General features: G+C 40.8%; 1 protein-coding gene across 1 annotated transcript in view; it reads right to left on the minus strand.

Moving 5' to 3' along the window:
* Positions 1-19,418, minus strand: part of CEP112 (centrosomal protein 112) — a 194,148-nt gene that overhangs the window by 114,937 nt on the left and 59,793 nt on the right. The window contains exons 19-20 of the mRNA XM_066566089.1: positions 17,280-17,387; positions 6,148-6,330 (exon numbers count right to left, since the gene is read on the minus strand). Of these exons, the coding sequence (XP_066422186.1) occupies positions 6,148-6,330; positions 17,280-17,387 (291 nt within the window). The remainder of the gene's footprint in view (positions 1-6,147; positions 6,331-17,279; positions 17,388-19,418) is intronic.

Consider the following 19,418-nt stretch of genomic DNA (forward strand, 5'->3'; position numbering starts at 1 on the left):
CAATTTGTGCACTATTATGTATGCCTTCCAAAAATGTCCTTTAAGTATTTCAAGTGCTGGGCTGACTGAAGTATAAAAGGAAAGAGTGAAGTCACACCTCCCGCCCCAAATTCCTCACAATCCCACTTCAGTTCTAATGAGGAGAGTGAGAGTCAAGGAAAAACGCTGGAGACATCAGAGGTGATCACCCACTATGGCACAAGGACACTCTGAAGGGGGCATGAAGGGAGGAAGTGCCAGATGTGCACAGCTGGACCAACAGGTGTTTGAGAGGTGTCCCAGTCCAGCAGCTCAGCCAGAGTGGGACACAGGAACACAAATGTGCCAGGGTGGGATCGCCTGAGCAGGGACAGGGATGTGCTCAGGACACCCAGCCCCTGATGGAGAGAACACTGAGCCTGCACTGCCTGCTCCAGTTCAGAGCAAAGGCTCATTTTCAACCCTTATCTCAAAGATTATGCCAATGCTGCAGACCAAACTCTTCCCACAGCTCCCCTGCATTCACTCAAGTGAAAACCAGCTCTTTGGGTTCACAATATTTGAGTATTTCCACAAGGAACTGCTGCATTTGACCATTTCACAGCAATGCTCTGAGTGAAAGCCCAGTGTGAACATCTCCCTGGGACACAGCACCAGGTCCCTGATTTCAGCAGATATTCCCCATCAATGGGATCCAGAGCAGCCCTGAGTCAGCAGACTGTGAATAACAACCAAGGAAAACCACACAAGTGCTGCAACAAATATTTGGTACTTTAAATACTTTACATCAACAGTCATGTTCATTATCCTGGGCTGACTGGTGGTAAATTAAACATGCTGCAATATAGCTAAAAGCTTTTGTTTGGGAAAGGCTCAAAGGGAACGGCTGTCTGTCTACAGGAGTCTGACTGGCAGCCCAAGAGCCCCTCTCCAAGTAAAATACAACAAACAAATATTTAGATTGCAACTCCAGGATTCATATTGGCTGCAGAGAAAGCCTGCATTGCAAGCAGTGCATTTCTTCTCATGCCAAAGATATCTTCTGCTAAGAAAAGGAAAGGAAGTTAAAGAAAAAAGAAGAGTAATATAATTTATTTACTCCAAATTGTAAACAGAAGTGACTTCAGTAGCACTGTCAGCATCTGAATGTTTCCCAGGCTACCTCTATCTTTACCCTCCAGATCCCCTCAAGCAAATTGCTTCCACTCATACTGGGAGAATAACCATGTGGGAACTGGTATCTGGAGATATTCAAACAATTACATGAAGCAGAAGAGTTGATCAGTGATTTACCTGTAGGTAACAATAGCTTCTTTCAAATCAAAGTTGAAGAGAGCCTCTTATTCTGAAAAAAATGCTCCCCAAATCCTTCTTATTAATTAGTACAGTACTGCAAAGTTACTGTTGCAGCAGTATTTGCATAGGGGCAGAAACTGGGCATGAGTTGGGTATTAAGTGATCACTAAACAAGTAGGTAATGTCTCTACTGGGTTTTTTTTTCCTGTATTTTCTCTTGTCAATGGCTGACAGAGCTCTGCAGCAGACACACAGCAGCACAGCCACCCTTCAGACATTTATGAATCCAAGATAAATGTCCTCTATTTCCTCCACTTGGTTGATACACTAATTATCTACACAGAACCACAAACATATACCAAGAACCTGCTGGAATGAAATAACTATCATTGCTGGAATGAAAATAGTGATTGCTACTGGTTTTTTATTTGAACTCCACAGGCTCAAATTAATTCAGACAAAGCAATAGCTGCAGAAAGATTGTTGATCCCAAGTGCAAAGAAAGAAATTTCCAAAGAGAAGCCAGAAAAGAATGGGATGTGCTGTACATGGGACACCAGGGGAGGAGCTGCTGATTTCTAAGAAGGGAAAGCAAACCTGGATGGTAAAGGCCAAGGGGATTATGGAAAGTTCACAAAGCAAGAGAGGAAGAAAGGAAATAGATCCTTCAGCCATGGGATAACACCTTATTAACTCTTCTTACCACCTCCAGCCTGTTTGTCGGGGTTTTTTGTAACAAGCTCCGCTCTCAATGTTTGCGTCCACACAGCTTCAGAACTACTCAAGGTTTTTCTTTCCCAACCAATAAGGGTTTCTTGAGAGCCCCAAGACACCCCAAAAGAGCAGTGATATCACAGAGCAGCCTCATTTTTGAGAGCACAGACATTGCCTGTTAAAATTAAACACGGTGACATCGGTGACACGCGCGGGCAGAACGCGCCCGAGCGCTCCAGCTGCTCTTGACCCAATTACGACTGGATGAACACAGTGGCCTGGCCAATTATCTCAGAACAGAACCTGGAAAGAGGATTCAGCTTCCTCATGGAAACTTTCTTTCCTCTCCTTTAGTGCCAAGCGCTGTATTTGATGTTACAGGGGTACATTTCATTTCTTCTTCTTGCCCAAAGGTCAACGGTGGAAGAAGGAGCAGGAAAATGATCCAACTCTGTACAGCAGCTGGAACATGGAAATCTTTGAGCTGGTTGAGGGCACGTGGCAGATGCTGGGGAGAGAAGGACATTCAAAGGACAAAGGGGAAATATGAGGGCACAACTGGCACCGCAGACACTCAGCCCCTCCGCTTCAGTTATTAAAATTTCCTAACCTTGCTATTTTATTTCAGCAAGCAAACTGGATATATTCTCTGTGACCTGAAGTCTTGCTTCGGAAAATCACTGATTCCATAGCAAGACTGCTTTTATTAAAACAAAGGAAGGTCTCCATCATGCAAGGAGCTCCTTGTTTTGTGAACTGATGGATAAACTAAATTACTTAGGGAGGCGCAGAATGTATGAGCAAACTTAACAATGCTCCTAAAGAAAATCCAGATATCTGAATTAAATAGAAGTAGTGATTCAAAACTTCCCATTAAAAAAAACATAATCCTGTGTGATTAGCTACTGTTTAAAGAATAACAACATTATGGCAGTTCATAGAAAACACACAGAATTTAAAAGCCTACAAGAACACAGCATGGCATAAAAGCCTTTGTACTGCTTTGACTTTTATTGACCTACAAGTCAATTTACTCCTCCCCAAGAATTACAACCCCAGGTGAAAAAATCAGAGCAAGACTCCTAAAAATGGAGAAATCCAGACTGAATGCAATCGTTACCCAGAAATTTATCATCAACACAAAAGGTGATACGCTTCAATCAAATTCCTTTCTTGAAAATATATTAGACTTACATTTCACAAAGAAATAAAATTGTTTTACATTTAATTAATATCTGACAAGGCACTCAAATCTTAATTTTTATATTCTAGTTGAGATTAGAGCCTTAATAAATTTATTTATATCTGAATAAAATCTAACTGTTTTGTATAGTGTCTTTCACACCTACGTGAAAGTAGAGACCTTGGATATGCAACAAAAAAACTAAATTAATCTTTACAGTATTAGTAAAAGAAATTGATCTGCAGTACTTAGTCATAGCTGTCTTCAGGAATATAGTGAGAAATACATATTTTAACCACATATATTAAGAAATACGTATTCGCTACTCTTTCATATGGAACAGGATTTAAGAAAGACTTCCAGTGAATACCTTTAATAATGGTGCTTTCACATCATTCACCCAACACTGAGCAGACAGGTCCTTCAAACCAAGCTACCCATATGTGATTAACACTAATTATTATTTAAATTTTTTGAATAACCCAGCAAATCCACTTTTCATTTCGCCAAGCAAAATGGCCTCCGCTCCTATTTCATCTCACCTTCGCTGCGACACAAAGCACTCCTAAAAATTACTGCTGTCAAAGATGGTTCCAATTTAACAGGTTTTTAAAATGCAGTGTTGTTAAACACACATTAAATGAGTGGGTTACCTTTGTTTAGAGCCTGATAAATGTTTCATAAAGGATATTGGATGTTAGTCACATCACATGTCCAAAACATGCATTTTAGTAAACATATGTGAACATATGTGAAGATTAAAAAAAAATTATTAAAAATCAGGGCTATAATTCCATAAGAAACACCAGTATTGTCTGTTGAGCTCAGTGCGAAGACAGAGGTGGATTTGAATACAAAGACCAGAGGAAGGAACGAAGAGCAATTTATTTTCCCAAATGGAAAAATCTGCGTCCTTGAAAGCTGGGAGGGTCTCACTAGAATTTAAACAAACAACAGCTCTTCTTGTCAAAGCAACTGCCCTTTCTTCCCTGATTTACATGTCATTCTCATGGCAGCAATGTTCAAACGACTGTACAAGGATATTCAAACTACAAAGAAAAGCTCTGTAAAAAGGCCAAACTCTGCTTTTCAGACTGTTCAGATTCCCCCAATAGCTGTGAAAATTCCCAGCTTTCCACAGAGCACCTGTAGTAGCATCGTTGATCCCCCTGCAAACAGAAAGCACAACCAAACTTTGGGTTCCAACCTTTGCCAGAAACGACCCCCAAGAGCACAAACCAGAGCTGGACTTAGAGACACCTCCCAGTTCTCAGGATTTGCTGAAGAGAGTCCCTTTCCTTTTGTATCCAGTGTTACAGAGCAACAGAGGAACTGGATGAGCACTGGTGTGTAGACGGAATAATTCTATATTTTTGTTCATTCCAAAACTGCCTTCTTTTAACGTGGGAGTTACAGCTCTGCCTTTGTCCGCAAAAAAAAAAAAACAACAGCAGAAATGCAGGTGAGAGGAGGCTACAATTCTGAAAAGACACTCGCAAACAGATCCAGAGCTGAGATGAATCTATCTTGGGCCAAAAAGAAAAAATGCAAAGATAAAAACCAATCCCTTGAACCATTTAAGGCTTTGTTCGCTCTTACAATGCAGCGGAAAATAAAAGACGAGGTTTAATTTTTTTTTCAGAGGCCACCTGAGTATCCCCTGCCCAAGTGTTCACACAAAGTATATCCCGTTTTCATTGGAAAACCACAATGGTGGAAATGGAGAAATAAGTCCTGGCTTTGCAATATACCTCTCAACCTCCCCCAAGAAGCCGTTTGCTTCCTAATGGACTTCCTTAAGCCAGATTTTGATAGTCTGAGCCGTCCAAAGTAAAAAATCAATTGATTTCAAAAGTAAATTTACAATTCAGTTTCATTTAGCTCCATTGGAGGTGTTAGTAAAAGCTACAGCCTACCAGTCTACAGGAAAGTAGAGTGAAAATGCCTCATAGTCTGAGCCTAACATCTCCTAGGGAAGGTGGTGGTGCGCGGAAAACGTATCACTAAGGATGCTTTACCAAAATGTCCAGTTTGGGTACAAAATAATCCATGCGTGATAAGCAATTCTAACGCTGCTTAGGAAAGATTATTTTCTATAAACTCTTTAAACTAGAAAATCACCTTAGTTTTTAGAATATTGCCATTGCAGGCCTTTTTAATAAAGGCTCTTAGGAAAATATACCACGCCGTCCTTACAAAATACATTGAAAAAAAGGCAGTAAGATGGTTTTTGAAGTGAAAACTCATAAAGATCATTTTCCATGCTGACAGTGTGCATTTCATCCAGAAGTTTGAAGAGTCAAATGCTACCTCAGCTGGGGGTTATTCTGCCAAATGGCTTCCAACAGTGACCACAGAGATGGAGGATGGGAGGGGTACGTGTGTGTAGGAAAATAAACGTGATGGTAAGCGACCCCAAACCCACATCATCTTATCAAACATCCGACACACGGAACCAAATGCACAATGCAAATCTAGAATACAAAAACTGAAACAAAAAAGACATGAACAAAAGGAAATAAAGCCATTTGTGAGTTACCTGCAGAGATTTAAAACAAAAAAAAGCACACGAACGAAGCAGATATAATTCACATGGATTTGCCCAGGAAGAAGAAAAGGAGGGGTGACTGTGAGGGCTGGGGGGGAAAAAGAACAGATACCTTTTTTTTCTTAAACAAATCCATCTTGAAAGAAAATGAGACAAGATTATAAATAGGCCGAGTTATAGCGCACCATGGGATTTTTAATCTGGCTACCTGTGGTTTTTGCAGTTAAAGCCCTATTCAGCAGTAGGAAGGGAGGGGGGAAAGCGGAAAAAGAAAAAAAGGAAAAAAAAGAAAATCGAAATCACGTTTATGTGCCAGTTTCGCAAATGCTCCCCCAGCGAGCACCACCAACAATGCTGGCAAACAGGAAACACTCATTATCAGCAATTTCTAATAAGCGGGTGCCTTTCAAGCGTTATTGATCGTTACCTGGCCGTCTCGCTTCCTGCAGTCCTGAGTTTGGCTCTCGTGCTCTGCCATGGCAGCGCGAAGCTGCTTCTCCAGTTTCTCCATCTCCCGTTGATGGTCTCGGACCAGGCATTCGTGTGCTGTGTTGTGCTGCTGGAATAGGTGCGTCTTCTCCTGTTCATGCTCCAGCTTCAGCTCCACTATCTGATTGGACAGGGAGGAGTACAGTTCATCAATAGAACATCCTTGTCGTCATGACAACTCGTCTACAGCTTAATTTCCCCCTTAATTTCATCAAGTTGGCAATTTTATTTTTACGTCACTATTACCTCACCTCTTAAAAAGCCACCATTAGCGTGACAGAATTCCTCCAGACAATCCCAACAATGGAGACAACCGAGCAAATCCAGCGCATCCTTACCCAATTTGTTGGTACAAATGTCGGAAGCGTACGAAAAAATAATATATTAAAAAAAAAAAAAAAAAAAAAAAAGGGGAGGCATTGTCGCATTGTGTGGCGGGTGCCCCCGTATCCCGCTGCTGCTCCTCACTCAGCAGGACTGAGGATCCTAAATGGTTAATAGGCAGCCTGCTCGCCCCTTCGCTTAAGTATACACACACACAACCCCCCACCCCAGCAATTAAAGCTTTGCAAGAATTCTTTATGATTTCCAAAGCGAACGCTCTTCCTGCGATATTCCTCAACGCTGGCGCATAGAGTTGTCTTTTTTTTTTTCCCTTAAATAAAAAAAAAAAAAGAGCAAGAAAATTATAAAAAAAACAAAGCTCTATTATCCCGTTGTCAGCTACGCTATCCCAACATAAACAGATGTATGTGTTCCAGAAGGGCACCTGCTGTGCCGCAAGCTTGCACCATGATTTCATAAGAAGCCCTCTATTCTCAGGAGCCGTTCCCAGTCCGCACCACACTGGATGCTGTGACCTTGGCCACTCTTAGCCTCTCCCCGCTTGCCTGAATGGCAGCCTGAGACCAAGGGCCTGGTTGCTGCAGCTTTGATATTAATCCTCCCGCCTGCGCACAAAGGCACCCTACCTGGCCTGCACACTGGAGCGGCCAGGCCGCCTTTGAAGCAGGTGATGAATAGGGACGGCAGGAAGCCGCTTCCCCACTGAACTCCGGGCCACACAGCTGCTAAGAACAGTCACTTGGATTTTTCTTCAGTTTTGGTGGATTTCGGAGAAGGAGGAAGGGGGGGAAGGAAGAAAAATAACAAAAAAAAAAAAGAAAAAAAAAAAAAGAGAAATCTCTTATCGTGAACATGGTGGGGTATTTTCAGCATGAGAAAGGAAAAAAAGAGCGGACGGGAGGAGCCGCTGTGTGAGCGCCGAGAGCGCCCGGCACCTTATCTTAAAGCTGTAGCATTCAATTCTGGAATGATATCAGCTGGTTGTTCAGCTTCCGCGGGGAAAATTTGAAGCCAAGTTAAAATAAATTTTTAAAAAAAGGGCATTTTCTCAAAGTGCCGATCAGCGTGTTGCAAGTTTAAAAGGGAAACGTGCCGTCCATGCTGTGGTTGGGAGCATCCTTCCACAAACGGAGCAAGGAGAAGAACAGATGCAACACTGCACGGTTTAACGTATCTACGTTATTTAATAACACTAAAGAGCTCATTAGGGGATGCCTGAAGTCCCTGCAGGGGTTAACCCCTCACATTTTCCAGGCTACGCCTGGCATCCTCACACCAAGTTCTTTACGCCAGGTTTTTGCCCAAGGTTTCTGTACAAACCTGGCTTCTCTTGGATGCTTGCGGTGTCCATCCTGTGCCTAAGAGAAAAAGGTGTTGCTCCCTAAAATAACTGTAGAGCCTTTGCCTGATTTAGGAGAAAACATTTTTAGTGTTCCTTCGTAAATAAGACCTGATTAAAAAGAAATCATGTCAACAGGAGAGGCCTTTCCCTTCAAACATTTTGCTGTCAGTTATTGGGTTTTCAGCTGGTTGTTCCATGTAGGTCTGGGTGAAGGCAGTTTGCTGTGGGGAGCTTCAATTATTGGAGATGTCACTTTTTTATCAGAAGACAGGGCAGCAGGCAGGGAACGTGACCCAGAGGGAGCAAGGAACACATCCTGCTTCTCCATGTCTTTACACCTTTACCACACCAACCAAAGTAAATTGTTTTGTTTAGTAATCTCTTCACTTTCAGCATTTATAGACACAAAGATTTTCATTTCATAGGTGGAACAAGTAAAACGTCCTTCAGCAGGAGGGGTGTCCCCTCAGCTCGTCCATGGGAAGAGAAAGAGTGGTACCATGAGAGGAGGTGTTTTACAAAAGGCAAATTTGTTGAAGAAAAATTTTAAAACCCTCCTCATTTAAAGCTACGTATTCCCCATGATGGTTTTGGTTTGGTACTTTAAGATGTTTCTGGCAGGGAGCAGAGGTGGAGAAACAGGAGAGGAGAGAAAGGATGAGGACCAGACCATTTTCATCCCTCAGAGGCCTCCATCTTCCCTAATGAATATTAGCAGGTATCCACATTCCCAACCAACAAAATAAAGAGCACAAAGTGACTGAGCAGCCATTCCCTGCCCTGGTGAGCACTCCCTGAAGCTCCTGCTCCCCTCAGAACTGGTGCCAAGCACTATGGCTTCTCTTCCACTCCTCCCTCTCTCGTTCTTTTATTTTTATTGGGTTGTTTTTTTAAAGGAAAAAAATTAACATATACCAAAAAAACGGAAAGAGAAAATCCATGCTGCTTTTCAGCAACAACAGGACTTCATCACAGGAAACTGCATAAAAATTGTATTAATTCTTCACAAACCAGACAGATTCTGTCTCCTCTTTGAGGTAGAGAGAGCCTTTATGAATGATATAACAAAACCACCTCCTTCAAAAATTCTGTCATGTTGAGATCTTGCTGCATCTACCCCTTGATGCTGAGCACTTCATCAGATCACATTCAAGTGTCTGCTCCACTCCAGCACTTCAGTGTCCAGGGACAGGCACTGGTAGGTGCTATACATTTCAGCCAGACAAGCAACACGACGCTCACAATGGGCATTAGGGGCGAGGCTGAAAGGAAACATTCATTAAATAATCGTGTGTGCCCCATTACCATAATCACAGGGCATTCATTGTGCCTTGGATGTTTCCTCATCTTGTTCTCTCAAAGATGAAAATCTCTCATTCCCTTCCCTGTGCATCTGTTCCTGTGTCCAGCCATGGCCTGGACACAAAACCAAGCAGGAATGTCTGTTTGACCTGAGAGAGCCTTTCTTAAGACTGCTGTTATCAACTAACACAAATATTTGAAAATTATGATCTCTTCTTAGCTGAATTCTTCATTTTTTGTTTCTACACAGTGTGATAGAACAATGTTCAAGGCAACAGCCAACAGGTGATTTACTAAACTGTCATCAAAATTACACTATTTATTTTTAATTTAGCTTTTAATGACACTATTTATTCTAAATTTATGTTTTAACCAAAATTAAAATTTCCTTATTTTTTGCAGAGAAAAGGATGTTAAGAAGAAAATTAAATTCTTAACAAAGAGCTAAAAAAGAAGAATTGTGCAAGAATTGTGACAGTCCCTTGTTGCTCACTCACACAAAAAGATGCCAAACAAATCTGGCAGCGTGGCTTGTGCCCGGGCCAGTGACAACTCAGCCAGTGAACAAAGGCAGATGGAATTACACTCACAAGGGGAGGTGCTTTAGGACAATTTGCTAAAACAAGAGACAGTCTAATACAGAGCCAAGGTGAAATCCTGCTGCTGTTAGCACGCCTGAAGAACAGAGATCGACAATAAGCAGCCCACTGATGGCAGGAGATGTTTTCACAAGCCAAAGATTTGTAATTTAATCAAAACCAGCAAATACCTTTTGAAAGTCTCTAATTTAGACAAGGCCTTCTACTACCTAGTTTTTGCTTTTACATCACATGCTAAGTTTAGGCTTTTCAATTTTAGAACAATTTCAACTTGTTCTCAAGAACAAGCACGCCTTTGAAATTCTTTTTAGAGTCCCCAAAGGAGGGAAAGGAAATTAGTTAGCTCACTACCTCTTTGAAAAATGTAACTGCTACAATAAATATTTGACACCAAAGTATGAAAATTCATGTAAATTTATGTCCGCAATTCCAGAAATATTTTAAGTAACACCTATATAAAATATGGTTTTGCAAGGCAGGATGATTTTATAAGCGCTGTTTTGGCACGACTGTACTGAGGGCTGGAGAAGCCACCAATGTATTGCATGTGGCACTGAGCTAAATTCACTCTGCAGCACACCTACAGCACGCCTGCTTTCTGCATTTCCATGCTAAAATCATTTAAGTGTTTGTTAATCAGGTGTTTGCATGATTACCCTGCTGAAAACCAGCCCCCAGCCTCTGCCCAGGCAGGGCACAGCACATGATCTGTCCTCAAAGAACAACTCCAGCAAAATGGAGCATTTTCTGTCTCCTAAGCCTATCAATAAACCTGCATGTTCCAGGAGGATATGGGGATTACCCATCCCTGCAAATGCTGCTGCTGAAAGTAATCTGATCTAGCAGCCTGGAGAAGTGAGTGCTAATCATGTTGGGGTCTGGTTTAGCATAACTTTGGGCAGAAAAGGAGCATCTTCACTGCAAGTTAAGGGAGAAAACCAGAACAGAGCACCCTTGCAGCAGGTAAATTAAATGGATTTTAATTTACACTTTTCTGGGGGGAGATTTTTCTGTAAATTGAAACACTAAGGTCTCCCAAGATATAAGGGGTGCAATGAGCCAAGGGCAAATGGGACAGTGAAAAATACATCTGTGCAGAAGCACACATTACCACATGTGGGGTAATGTACATGACTTTCTACTTCATTGGAGGCTGCAATAATTTAATTGGTATGACTGTGTTTTCTGTAATACTTACACCTTTTCACCAACTACTAATAATTCTTTTTCAGCTGCAAACTAAGAATTGCAAGAAGTTCTCTAAAAGAAAGAAGCTGGTCTTCAGCCAAACTGCAGTTTGATTTATCCTCCCCTAAAATAATGCACCTGAATGGTCTCACTCTCACTATATAAAATTATATTCCTGATCTGTACATTTTTACTTATAAAGGCTTTTTAAAATTTTAATATTTTTAAAGTATGGGCAGGACAAACCCCACCTCAATCATTCCATCTTCCCAATCTTCTGGCATGAGTAAATTTGTTTTTAAATCACAGAACCACAGAATTGTTTGGGTTGGAAAGGAACCTTTAAAGCTCTTCTGATTCCAAGCCCCTGCCATGGGCAGGGACACCTTCCACTGTTCCAGCTTGCTCCAAGGTCCTGTCCAACCTGGCCTTGGGCACTTCAGGGATGAGGAGTCCTCAACCTCTCTGGGCAACCTGTGCCAGGGCCTTACCACCCTTATGATGGAGAATTTCTTCTGAATATCTAATCTAAACCTGGGTTCCTTCAGCTCAAGGGCATCCCTCCTTGTCCCATCACTACATGCCCTTGTGAAATATCCCTCTCCAGCCTTCTTGTAACATTATACTGTGAATGGAGTTGCATGCCATGATTAAATCCAACTTGGTGCCACGATGAACATCAGGAGGTTCCTCCCCTCCCCTCCTCTCCCCAGCCCACCCACACCACCAAACCCATCGCAGGCTGCAAAGAGAAATATTCCTTTCCAACTAACAGACCTTGAGCCACTGCAAATGCCTGTCTGCAGCAGGATTTGCTGTATGTAGGCTTTGTTCAGGGATTCAGTTTATCCAAGGACCTTCTTTGAACACAGAGCTGCCTTCCCAGCCTGGCTGTTTACCGCAGGCACCCGTTTGTGTTTCTGGAATCGCCTCCCTCTCCCTCCTCCCCTCAAAGTGGATTCTTTGACTACACAGGGAGCTCAGGCTTTCAACTCTGCATCACACACAACTCAGATGCCTGAAGGAGACCGTGCAAATACCCATCTGTCTGGTTAACAATTCTGTAAACAGCAATGGCACCATGAGAAGATTTCCACCCACTCTTCACTTGGAGGTTAAATTCATCTCCTTTTCCCATTTGTGAGTTTTAGCTATAAAGCAAAAAGTTGATGTTGATTGAAGAAACTATTCCTCAGATATTCTGCACAAATGGTATTCATCTGTGTCTTAGGATGGTTCAAAGGAAACGTTTATGCATCCTAGATTAATTTATTAAATGAAATTTATGCAGCTTGTTGCCAATGACATGAAAAATTTAGAGCTTCTACTAACGTGCTCATTTGGCCTCCTTGCAAGAACAGACTGTATTTCAATTATCTTCGAGTACAGACAAAGAGGAGAGGAACAAAGCTTTTCACAAAGACTCTCTCCTCACAACTAAACCAGCATACTAAAAATGGATTGTGGATCTCTGAAAATAAATGGCCAGGTTAATGTACAGCTAAGAAATGCTTGGGACATCGGTCTGTCCAAGGAGCAGCGTATTTCAAACTGGGCTTTGCAAGTGTTTCCTTCACTTGGGTGGGTAACAGATTGGCAAATGAGAAGCTAAAAAACCAGAAAATGAAGAACGAGGCCAGAAAGAAAGCCAGGATGGAAGTGTAGAGGCAGGAACTCCTAACAGAGCAAGGGTATGGGGACAAAGCAAGCTGGAGGTGGAGCTTGTTATCTCTATTAGTGTTAATTAGTAAGTGAATGTTTTGCCTGAGAGAACCTCACTCTTTTCTTTAAATTAACCTCACTATGAAGTTATAAAAGACAAAAAGATCTACAGAATATTCTTCTTCTCCTATCAATAACACTTTTCTCTGCTCCAACACACTGCTAAAACAAGAACAGTGTCCCAGCAGCACCTCAGATGTTGTCCTTGCTGTTGGCAGGTAACATTACAAACATGCTTTTTTCACTTTTAACAAGCTATTTTGCACTTCTTTACTTCACTTTCTTTATTATAAAAGGCATATTTAAACTTAACCACACCTTTGTCTTGCTGCCAACTTAAAGGCATCGTCTATTGACTTGTCTTTAGCATGATTTCAAAGTAATTTCATTAAATACCCAGGAAAATATTTCTGAAGGTGTCTCTTTCTTCCCTATTTGGATTCATAGGACAAGATGACAACTCTAATTTCTTCATAACTTTTACAGAAGTCAGAACCCAACAATAAATGTCACAAGAAAGGATTTCCTGAGATATAGGGTGATTCTTCAGCTATCATGTAACAACTTTCCACTTTCCTATGGAAGCATGAATAATTATTTTTAAAGGGAATAAACACAGTTAAAGATGACCCAAACCAAAAGGATTATTTATATATTTAGGCTGGGATTTAATCTTAGAGAGTATGGTCATAATTCATCAGGTAACCCCATCCTGCTATCACAATAACTCATCAACTGGTTTGTTGTGTGTTCCCTTCCTGCTGGAAAATAAAATTTCCTAGGCTTTGGCTCTCTTACTAATCTTGCATCTCATTTATTTCACATTCACTCAGTCACTTCGGCAACTGTTCACAGCAAAAAATGGGTGTAACAGTGATCACAGTTATTATTAATGGTTTGGGGGGTTTTTAAAGGACAAGCTAATATCATTTAAGCATTAGGATCACATTGAGTTCACTGGAACTGTTCCATTCTCAACAATTTATGAAAATCTACTTGAAACAAAGGTGTGCATGTACTTGAGTGTGCTGGGGAATGTCCCTGCATGTAGCCCTGTCCCACCACTGCCATGGAACCACCATTCCCCACAAGAGATGTGCTCTCAGAAAGTGCTTAACTGACAAGGATATGGGAAAAAAACCCAGCAAATTCCTTAACTTTTCTGTCAAATTTGACTAAAATCCATTACCGAAAAGCCTGGGCACGTGATCTTTCAAACATTTGGGCTCATAGAAGATGAACTCATCAGAAACACTTCCCAGGTATTTTGAGCTGGATTGAGGATGCAATTAGAAAGTAGGGGGAAAAATGAAAAAAAGAAAAAAGGGAGGGGGTGCAAAAAACCAAACAACCTTTCTTCCTGTGCTGACAGTGCCATAAAGCCCAACTACAGATACTGCAACCATTTCAAAGGCAGGAAAGGCTGAGGCCTTCACTGTGCTGTCCACTGGCTTTGAAGTGCCGAAAGCAGCTGCTCCCAGCAGATAGGAACTCTGGTGCTGCTGGAGTTTTTTTTTTTTCCTTCAAAATATACTTTCAAATCTAACAGCTGCAAGTAGAACAAAGTTGAGCTAAAGTATATTTAAAGAAGAAAAAAAAAAAGCCACCAGTTTCTCTCTCTGAGAGTGTTCTCAGTGGATACTTCAAAAGCAAGTGGCACCGAATCAGATGGAGCTGGAACCAGGAGGGACATGTGACAGCTGAAACCAAATACTGCAAGATCCAAAAGTTCCTTTTTGCTTTATTAATGGATTTGAGTGCATTTGAAAAGCTAATAAAATATTAAGTGCTGTGGTTTTTTCCAAATTATTTTTGAAGCAAAAGACAAAGATAAATAAATATCAATGTATTGGGGTATTTGTTGTAATAAATATCAGATAAATATCAATATATGTCTAATCTGCAGGCAGAACAATCTTTCAGCCCCACAATGAACAGTCCATGTTCATTCCAATAATTGTTTTGAAATCAGTATTGAAGCAGAGTCCTGTGGTATCAACCATTCAGATAAAGCAGAGAAGTTAAACCAGTGTTCCAAGTGCCTACACTCCCAAAATGTCTCTCAGATTGGGGAACTGGATAACATATCAGTTAATTTGGTTCTTTATTACCAATGTGATTAAAATTATGGACAACTGAATTGTCCAGGTTGCCATCAGTGCTACCCCTGCTACTCACCATGAGAGCCAACAAAAAATAAATCTGTAGGGCAATTTCCCTTCCCTTTTTATGTCTAAATTTCATTTGACAATTAGATTCAGACACTTGAGGCAGAACATCTCGAAGCAATCACTACATTTCTCAGGTAGCTAAAATATCCAGGTTTTTGGTTGGGTGTCTATTTCCAACTGGAAGTCTGCTGGAGCCCTGTCAAAATGTATCCCCACTTTGAATTCACTGCTCTATTTAAACACTTTAAATCAGTCTGCTCCTTGCCAAGTAACAACCAAAGAAATATGCAGTAAAACAAGGCAAGAAAAAGTCTGCTTTAAAAATGGTTTAGAAGTTCTGAAGCATAAATAGAGAGCAGTGCAGAGAAGTTGGAAGTACTGAAAGGAAATTTTAAGAGTGGAAGAACTGAGCTCATCCTGCTCCGTGGTGGGGCTGGAGGGGCTTTGTGCCTCCCAAAAGAACCTCACTCCCAGTGATAACCCCCTGCAATCTGCAGGAAGGGGCACGTGTTCTTCATGCTCACCAACTTTCAAAGAACATTCCAGATGAAGGACAAAGAGAAATAGATTTTTAAAAAGGGCATAAACAGGATTCCACTGAAAATTCTTCTTAGGCTCTCATTGTTTAGCTGTTTAGCGCTGAAACCCTCGGGTTCCAGTGATGTCTCATAAAGCTTAGCTGTTCTTTCTTAGAGTAAAAACAGCTATCCTAAATAAAATAAATGGGAAGCAGTAAACATCTCAGTGAAAAAAGCTTTCACAACATCAACATTGTTACAGAATAGATTCACCAAAAAATTTTTAACTCTCATATTAATTTCTTGCTTTGTGGGGTTTTTTTGACACAGTCAAATATAAGAAGACACATAAAACCAAACCATGACAATATGAGACATTATCATTTGCCTTTAGTGTGCAAAGTCAGCTGAATATTGGCAGAAAATTTTATCAATGGCTTGGTGGATGTTACTATGGATAGTAAAAAAAATTTACCATTTGTAGGTACAACAGGAATGTTGTAACTCCTGATACACTGCAGGTTAGCATTTATCTCTACAGATTAAAATCTGGGATGGGAAAATGGGAACAAAATCTTTTAATAGATGCTTACTTGGGACTTTAAAGATGCACTACAAATTATGAGAACTGTAAAGAAAAAATGTGAGCCAACCATATGCCTAAAATGATGTGAAAATACTAAATAAAAATTCATTTAAGGCAGATGTCAACTGACCCTGACAGCCCCATCACCCTCCTTTCAGCAAGTCCCTGACACACCAAACTTCCTCACCTTTCCTGCACAAATCCCCAGTATCTCTGACTATTTCTGAAGCACTAAATGCAGGAATCATCATAAATAACATCTCCCAGTTAAGCTGAACACCTGTGAGATGTCCCTCACCCTTCCAGAGGCCAACATGTCACCTCTGTCAGGTGGCAGCACAAGTGGTGACGTTGCTTTGATCTGACCCAACAAAATCCCTTCTGTTCCAAGAGCCACACACAAAACACACCATTGTTCCTCCCCAGCACAGAGAAGGGGTCTCTCAACACCTACCAAAGTGATCTTGTTCCTTAATTCCCTGAAAAAGCCCCTTCCAGATGGACCAGAGCAGGCCTGGCTCCAAAGCCAACCGCAGCGTTTCATCCTCTCACGGCACAGAAGATAAACAGAAATGAAACCGCATTTCCCTGCTGGAAATGCAAGCTTAGATCCACACAAGAACAGTGATAAGAGAGAACTTTCATGGATTAACCACCTCATTCCTACAAAGTACTAAAAACCCCCTTTCAATCCTTCAGCAGGTGTTACCAACAAAGGCCACTTTAATTTCATGACCAAGTACCAGCTCACGCCCGTGTCTGGTGCTGCTCCCTAGCTCCCAAGCCTGTGTCATGCAATAATTTCTCTCCTTCTGCTTTCTCCCCCTTTACATTTCACAGCAGTACTGAACAAAACTTTCTTGTCTCCACCCAAACGTTTCCTGAGTATTTCCCAACCCTGAAATTACATTACAAAGAAGAAAATCACGTTCAGTGGGCCAAAACAAGCATTCATACGAACACTCCCCGTGTCAAAAATGATAAAAAGAATAAAGCGCTGTTTCTTGACAAGAAGAGAAACAGATAATGCATTAATTGAACCTGGTGATTATGGAAATAGGTGTTGCCACCTGTAAGCCTGGGAAACAATTTGAAAAGAGTCAGAGGTACAAAGAGCTGTGAAGAGGAAACAAAAAGTATTTTCTGTGTAGAACATACTACATCCCCCTCCATCCCCATCACAAAACTCTGCATATCTATAAATGGTGTTTTTATAGGAAGGACAGCTACACACAGTGACCTACAGCTGCAGGAAGGGTGTTTTCTCCCCTCCACCTGGAGGAGCAAAGCAACTGACCTGTTGTTCATATCCTTTCTTGATCTCATCCAACTGCCAGGAGAATTCTTTGGCTTGCTTTTCCCGAAGCAATTTTGATCTGCTTAGATCTGCTTCAACCTCTGCCATCTACATGGGAAAAGAAAGGGAATATTTAATTTTTTTTTTTTTTTTTAAAGGCATAGCTTGAAATGTTCTGACATTTCTACAGTTGTTTGTAAACCATCAAAGAGGAGAATATCACTTGTTGGGAATGATAACAACACCATTTGTATGTGGTGAAAATGAATATTCAGTCTCTACAGGATTATTAGTTACTCAAGGACATAGTGATCACTGTTATGCCACTCCCTAATTACAAAGGATTGGCTCAGTTTTTCACTCAACAGTGCTGAATATCCCATCAAAATTAAGGGAATATTTTCTCTAGACATATTTAAGACTCAAATATATTTCACTTAAAAATACACTGCCTGTGGAAATTCAAGGGAAATCATGTGCGAGTCAGAGCATAAACTGCACAATTAAAGCAAGTTTACATTAAATCAGAAAATAACTTTAAATAACTTAAAAGAGAATTATTTGGCTGCAAGTGAAGTCCTCTGAAGATAGTCATCGCCTATGAATAATGAGTCCCACAGATTCCAGCACGCAGCATCAAGGAAGCAATTTCACAACTCAATTAACAAAGGCTTTTGTATCAAAAGCACAACTGTTAGCTGTGCATCAGGCATGTTTCCAAGGGAATATATATAAATATATATATATATGTAACTCTGCTGCAGTGCACACTCATCAATGACTTTTAGATCTAGATCCCAACATAAACAGTGAATAAACTATGTCCCTAAAAAGGGAAAAGAAGTGGAAGGGTTTGAAGGACCACAAACCCATCTGCTACACAAAAAGAAGAAACCCATGAATTTCTGAACCACAAGCCAAAATCCTGCTTGGCCTAAGGGAGTGCTCAGTGTTCAACAGATGTCTGTGCCAATTGGCCTGGACATCACTCCCCAGCCAGGAAGGAGGAGAAAAGGCAGCACTCAGAGTGGGAAAAGCATTTTATTGCAGAGTACTCCAGCAGGAAAGGAAGGGACTGGAGTAGGAGCAGCTGGCCACATAGAAAGTGGAAAAAGAGAGCAGTGAGGAAGCAGCTCCTGAACCTCACTGCTATCATCTGCCATTAAGAAAAGGGACTGAAATCAATGTTTTAGGAATAATTTTCTTCCGGCTCCAAACTTACTCAAATTGCATATCCATGGCCATATTTTACTCAGGTTAATAAAACCCAGAAAAATAACAGATCTTGTTACTGCACTAAAGGAGTTGGTTTTTTTTTTTTTTTGAGAGAATGAAAATGTTCTAAAAAAATAGTAAAAACATATGCAAAGATGCTTTAAATCCACTGGATTCTGCAGTTTATTCATTAAGTCACATTCATCTATTTCCAACAAAGGCTTCTGATCATTGTCATTGTTTGCCAAACCCAGGAAGCCCCAGATCTACAGTACCATGACATAGTCTATGTATTATTTTAATTAGCACTGGAAAAAATGCAGATCTTGCAGTTAAACACGTGCCATCCACCCACCAGTGGACATCAGGTGACTCTTAATAATCACAAGCTTGACAAAATAGGAAGCAGATGACAAAATAAATGATATTATCATAGAGCCAAACTAGAGAAACAAATATTGATTGCAACAACTGAAAATGACCCCATCCTACTCATCTCCATAATTAACTTTATCTCACACAAAAAATGGGTTTAAAGCCCAGTATTCCTAATGCAGATAAAAGGACAGTGTTGCTATGGCTACTGCAGTTGTTTTGTAAGTAATACATCCCACCTAGCACAAAACACAGAATTTTCCAGTATGTTCCAATGTACTGGGGGATTTATCTCAGAGTATGTGGATGCAGAGGAATGAGAAAGGCCAAAGCCATGAAGAGAGAGCTTCAGCAGTGTTCTTTTGATGTATTTCCTTGGATTTCCTTGGTTCCTGTAGAATAGAACCACTCAACTGTACAATACCATTTAGTATTTCTAGATTTTAACACCCCAGCAGGGAAAGAGTAAACCTCTGGCTGATTCATGAAGTACAGCAAAATTGATTTTCAAAATTTCCCAGAATGCAGCAATATTCTGAAGGAAATTTA

The sequence above is a fragment of the Molothrus aeneus genome, chromosome 26 (assembly GCF_037042795.1).
Source record: "Molothrus aeneus isolate 106 chromosome 26, BPBGC_Maene_1.0, whole genome shotgun sequence".
NCBI classification, from domain to species: Eukaryota; Metazoa; Chordata; class Aves; order Passeriformes; family Icteridae; genus Molothrus; species Molothrus aeneus.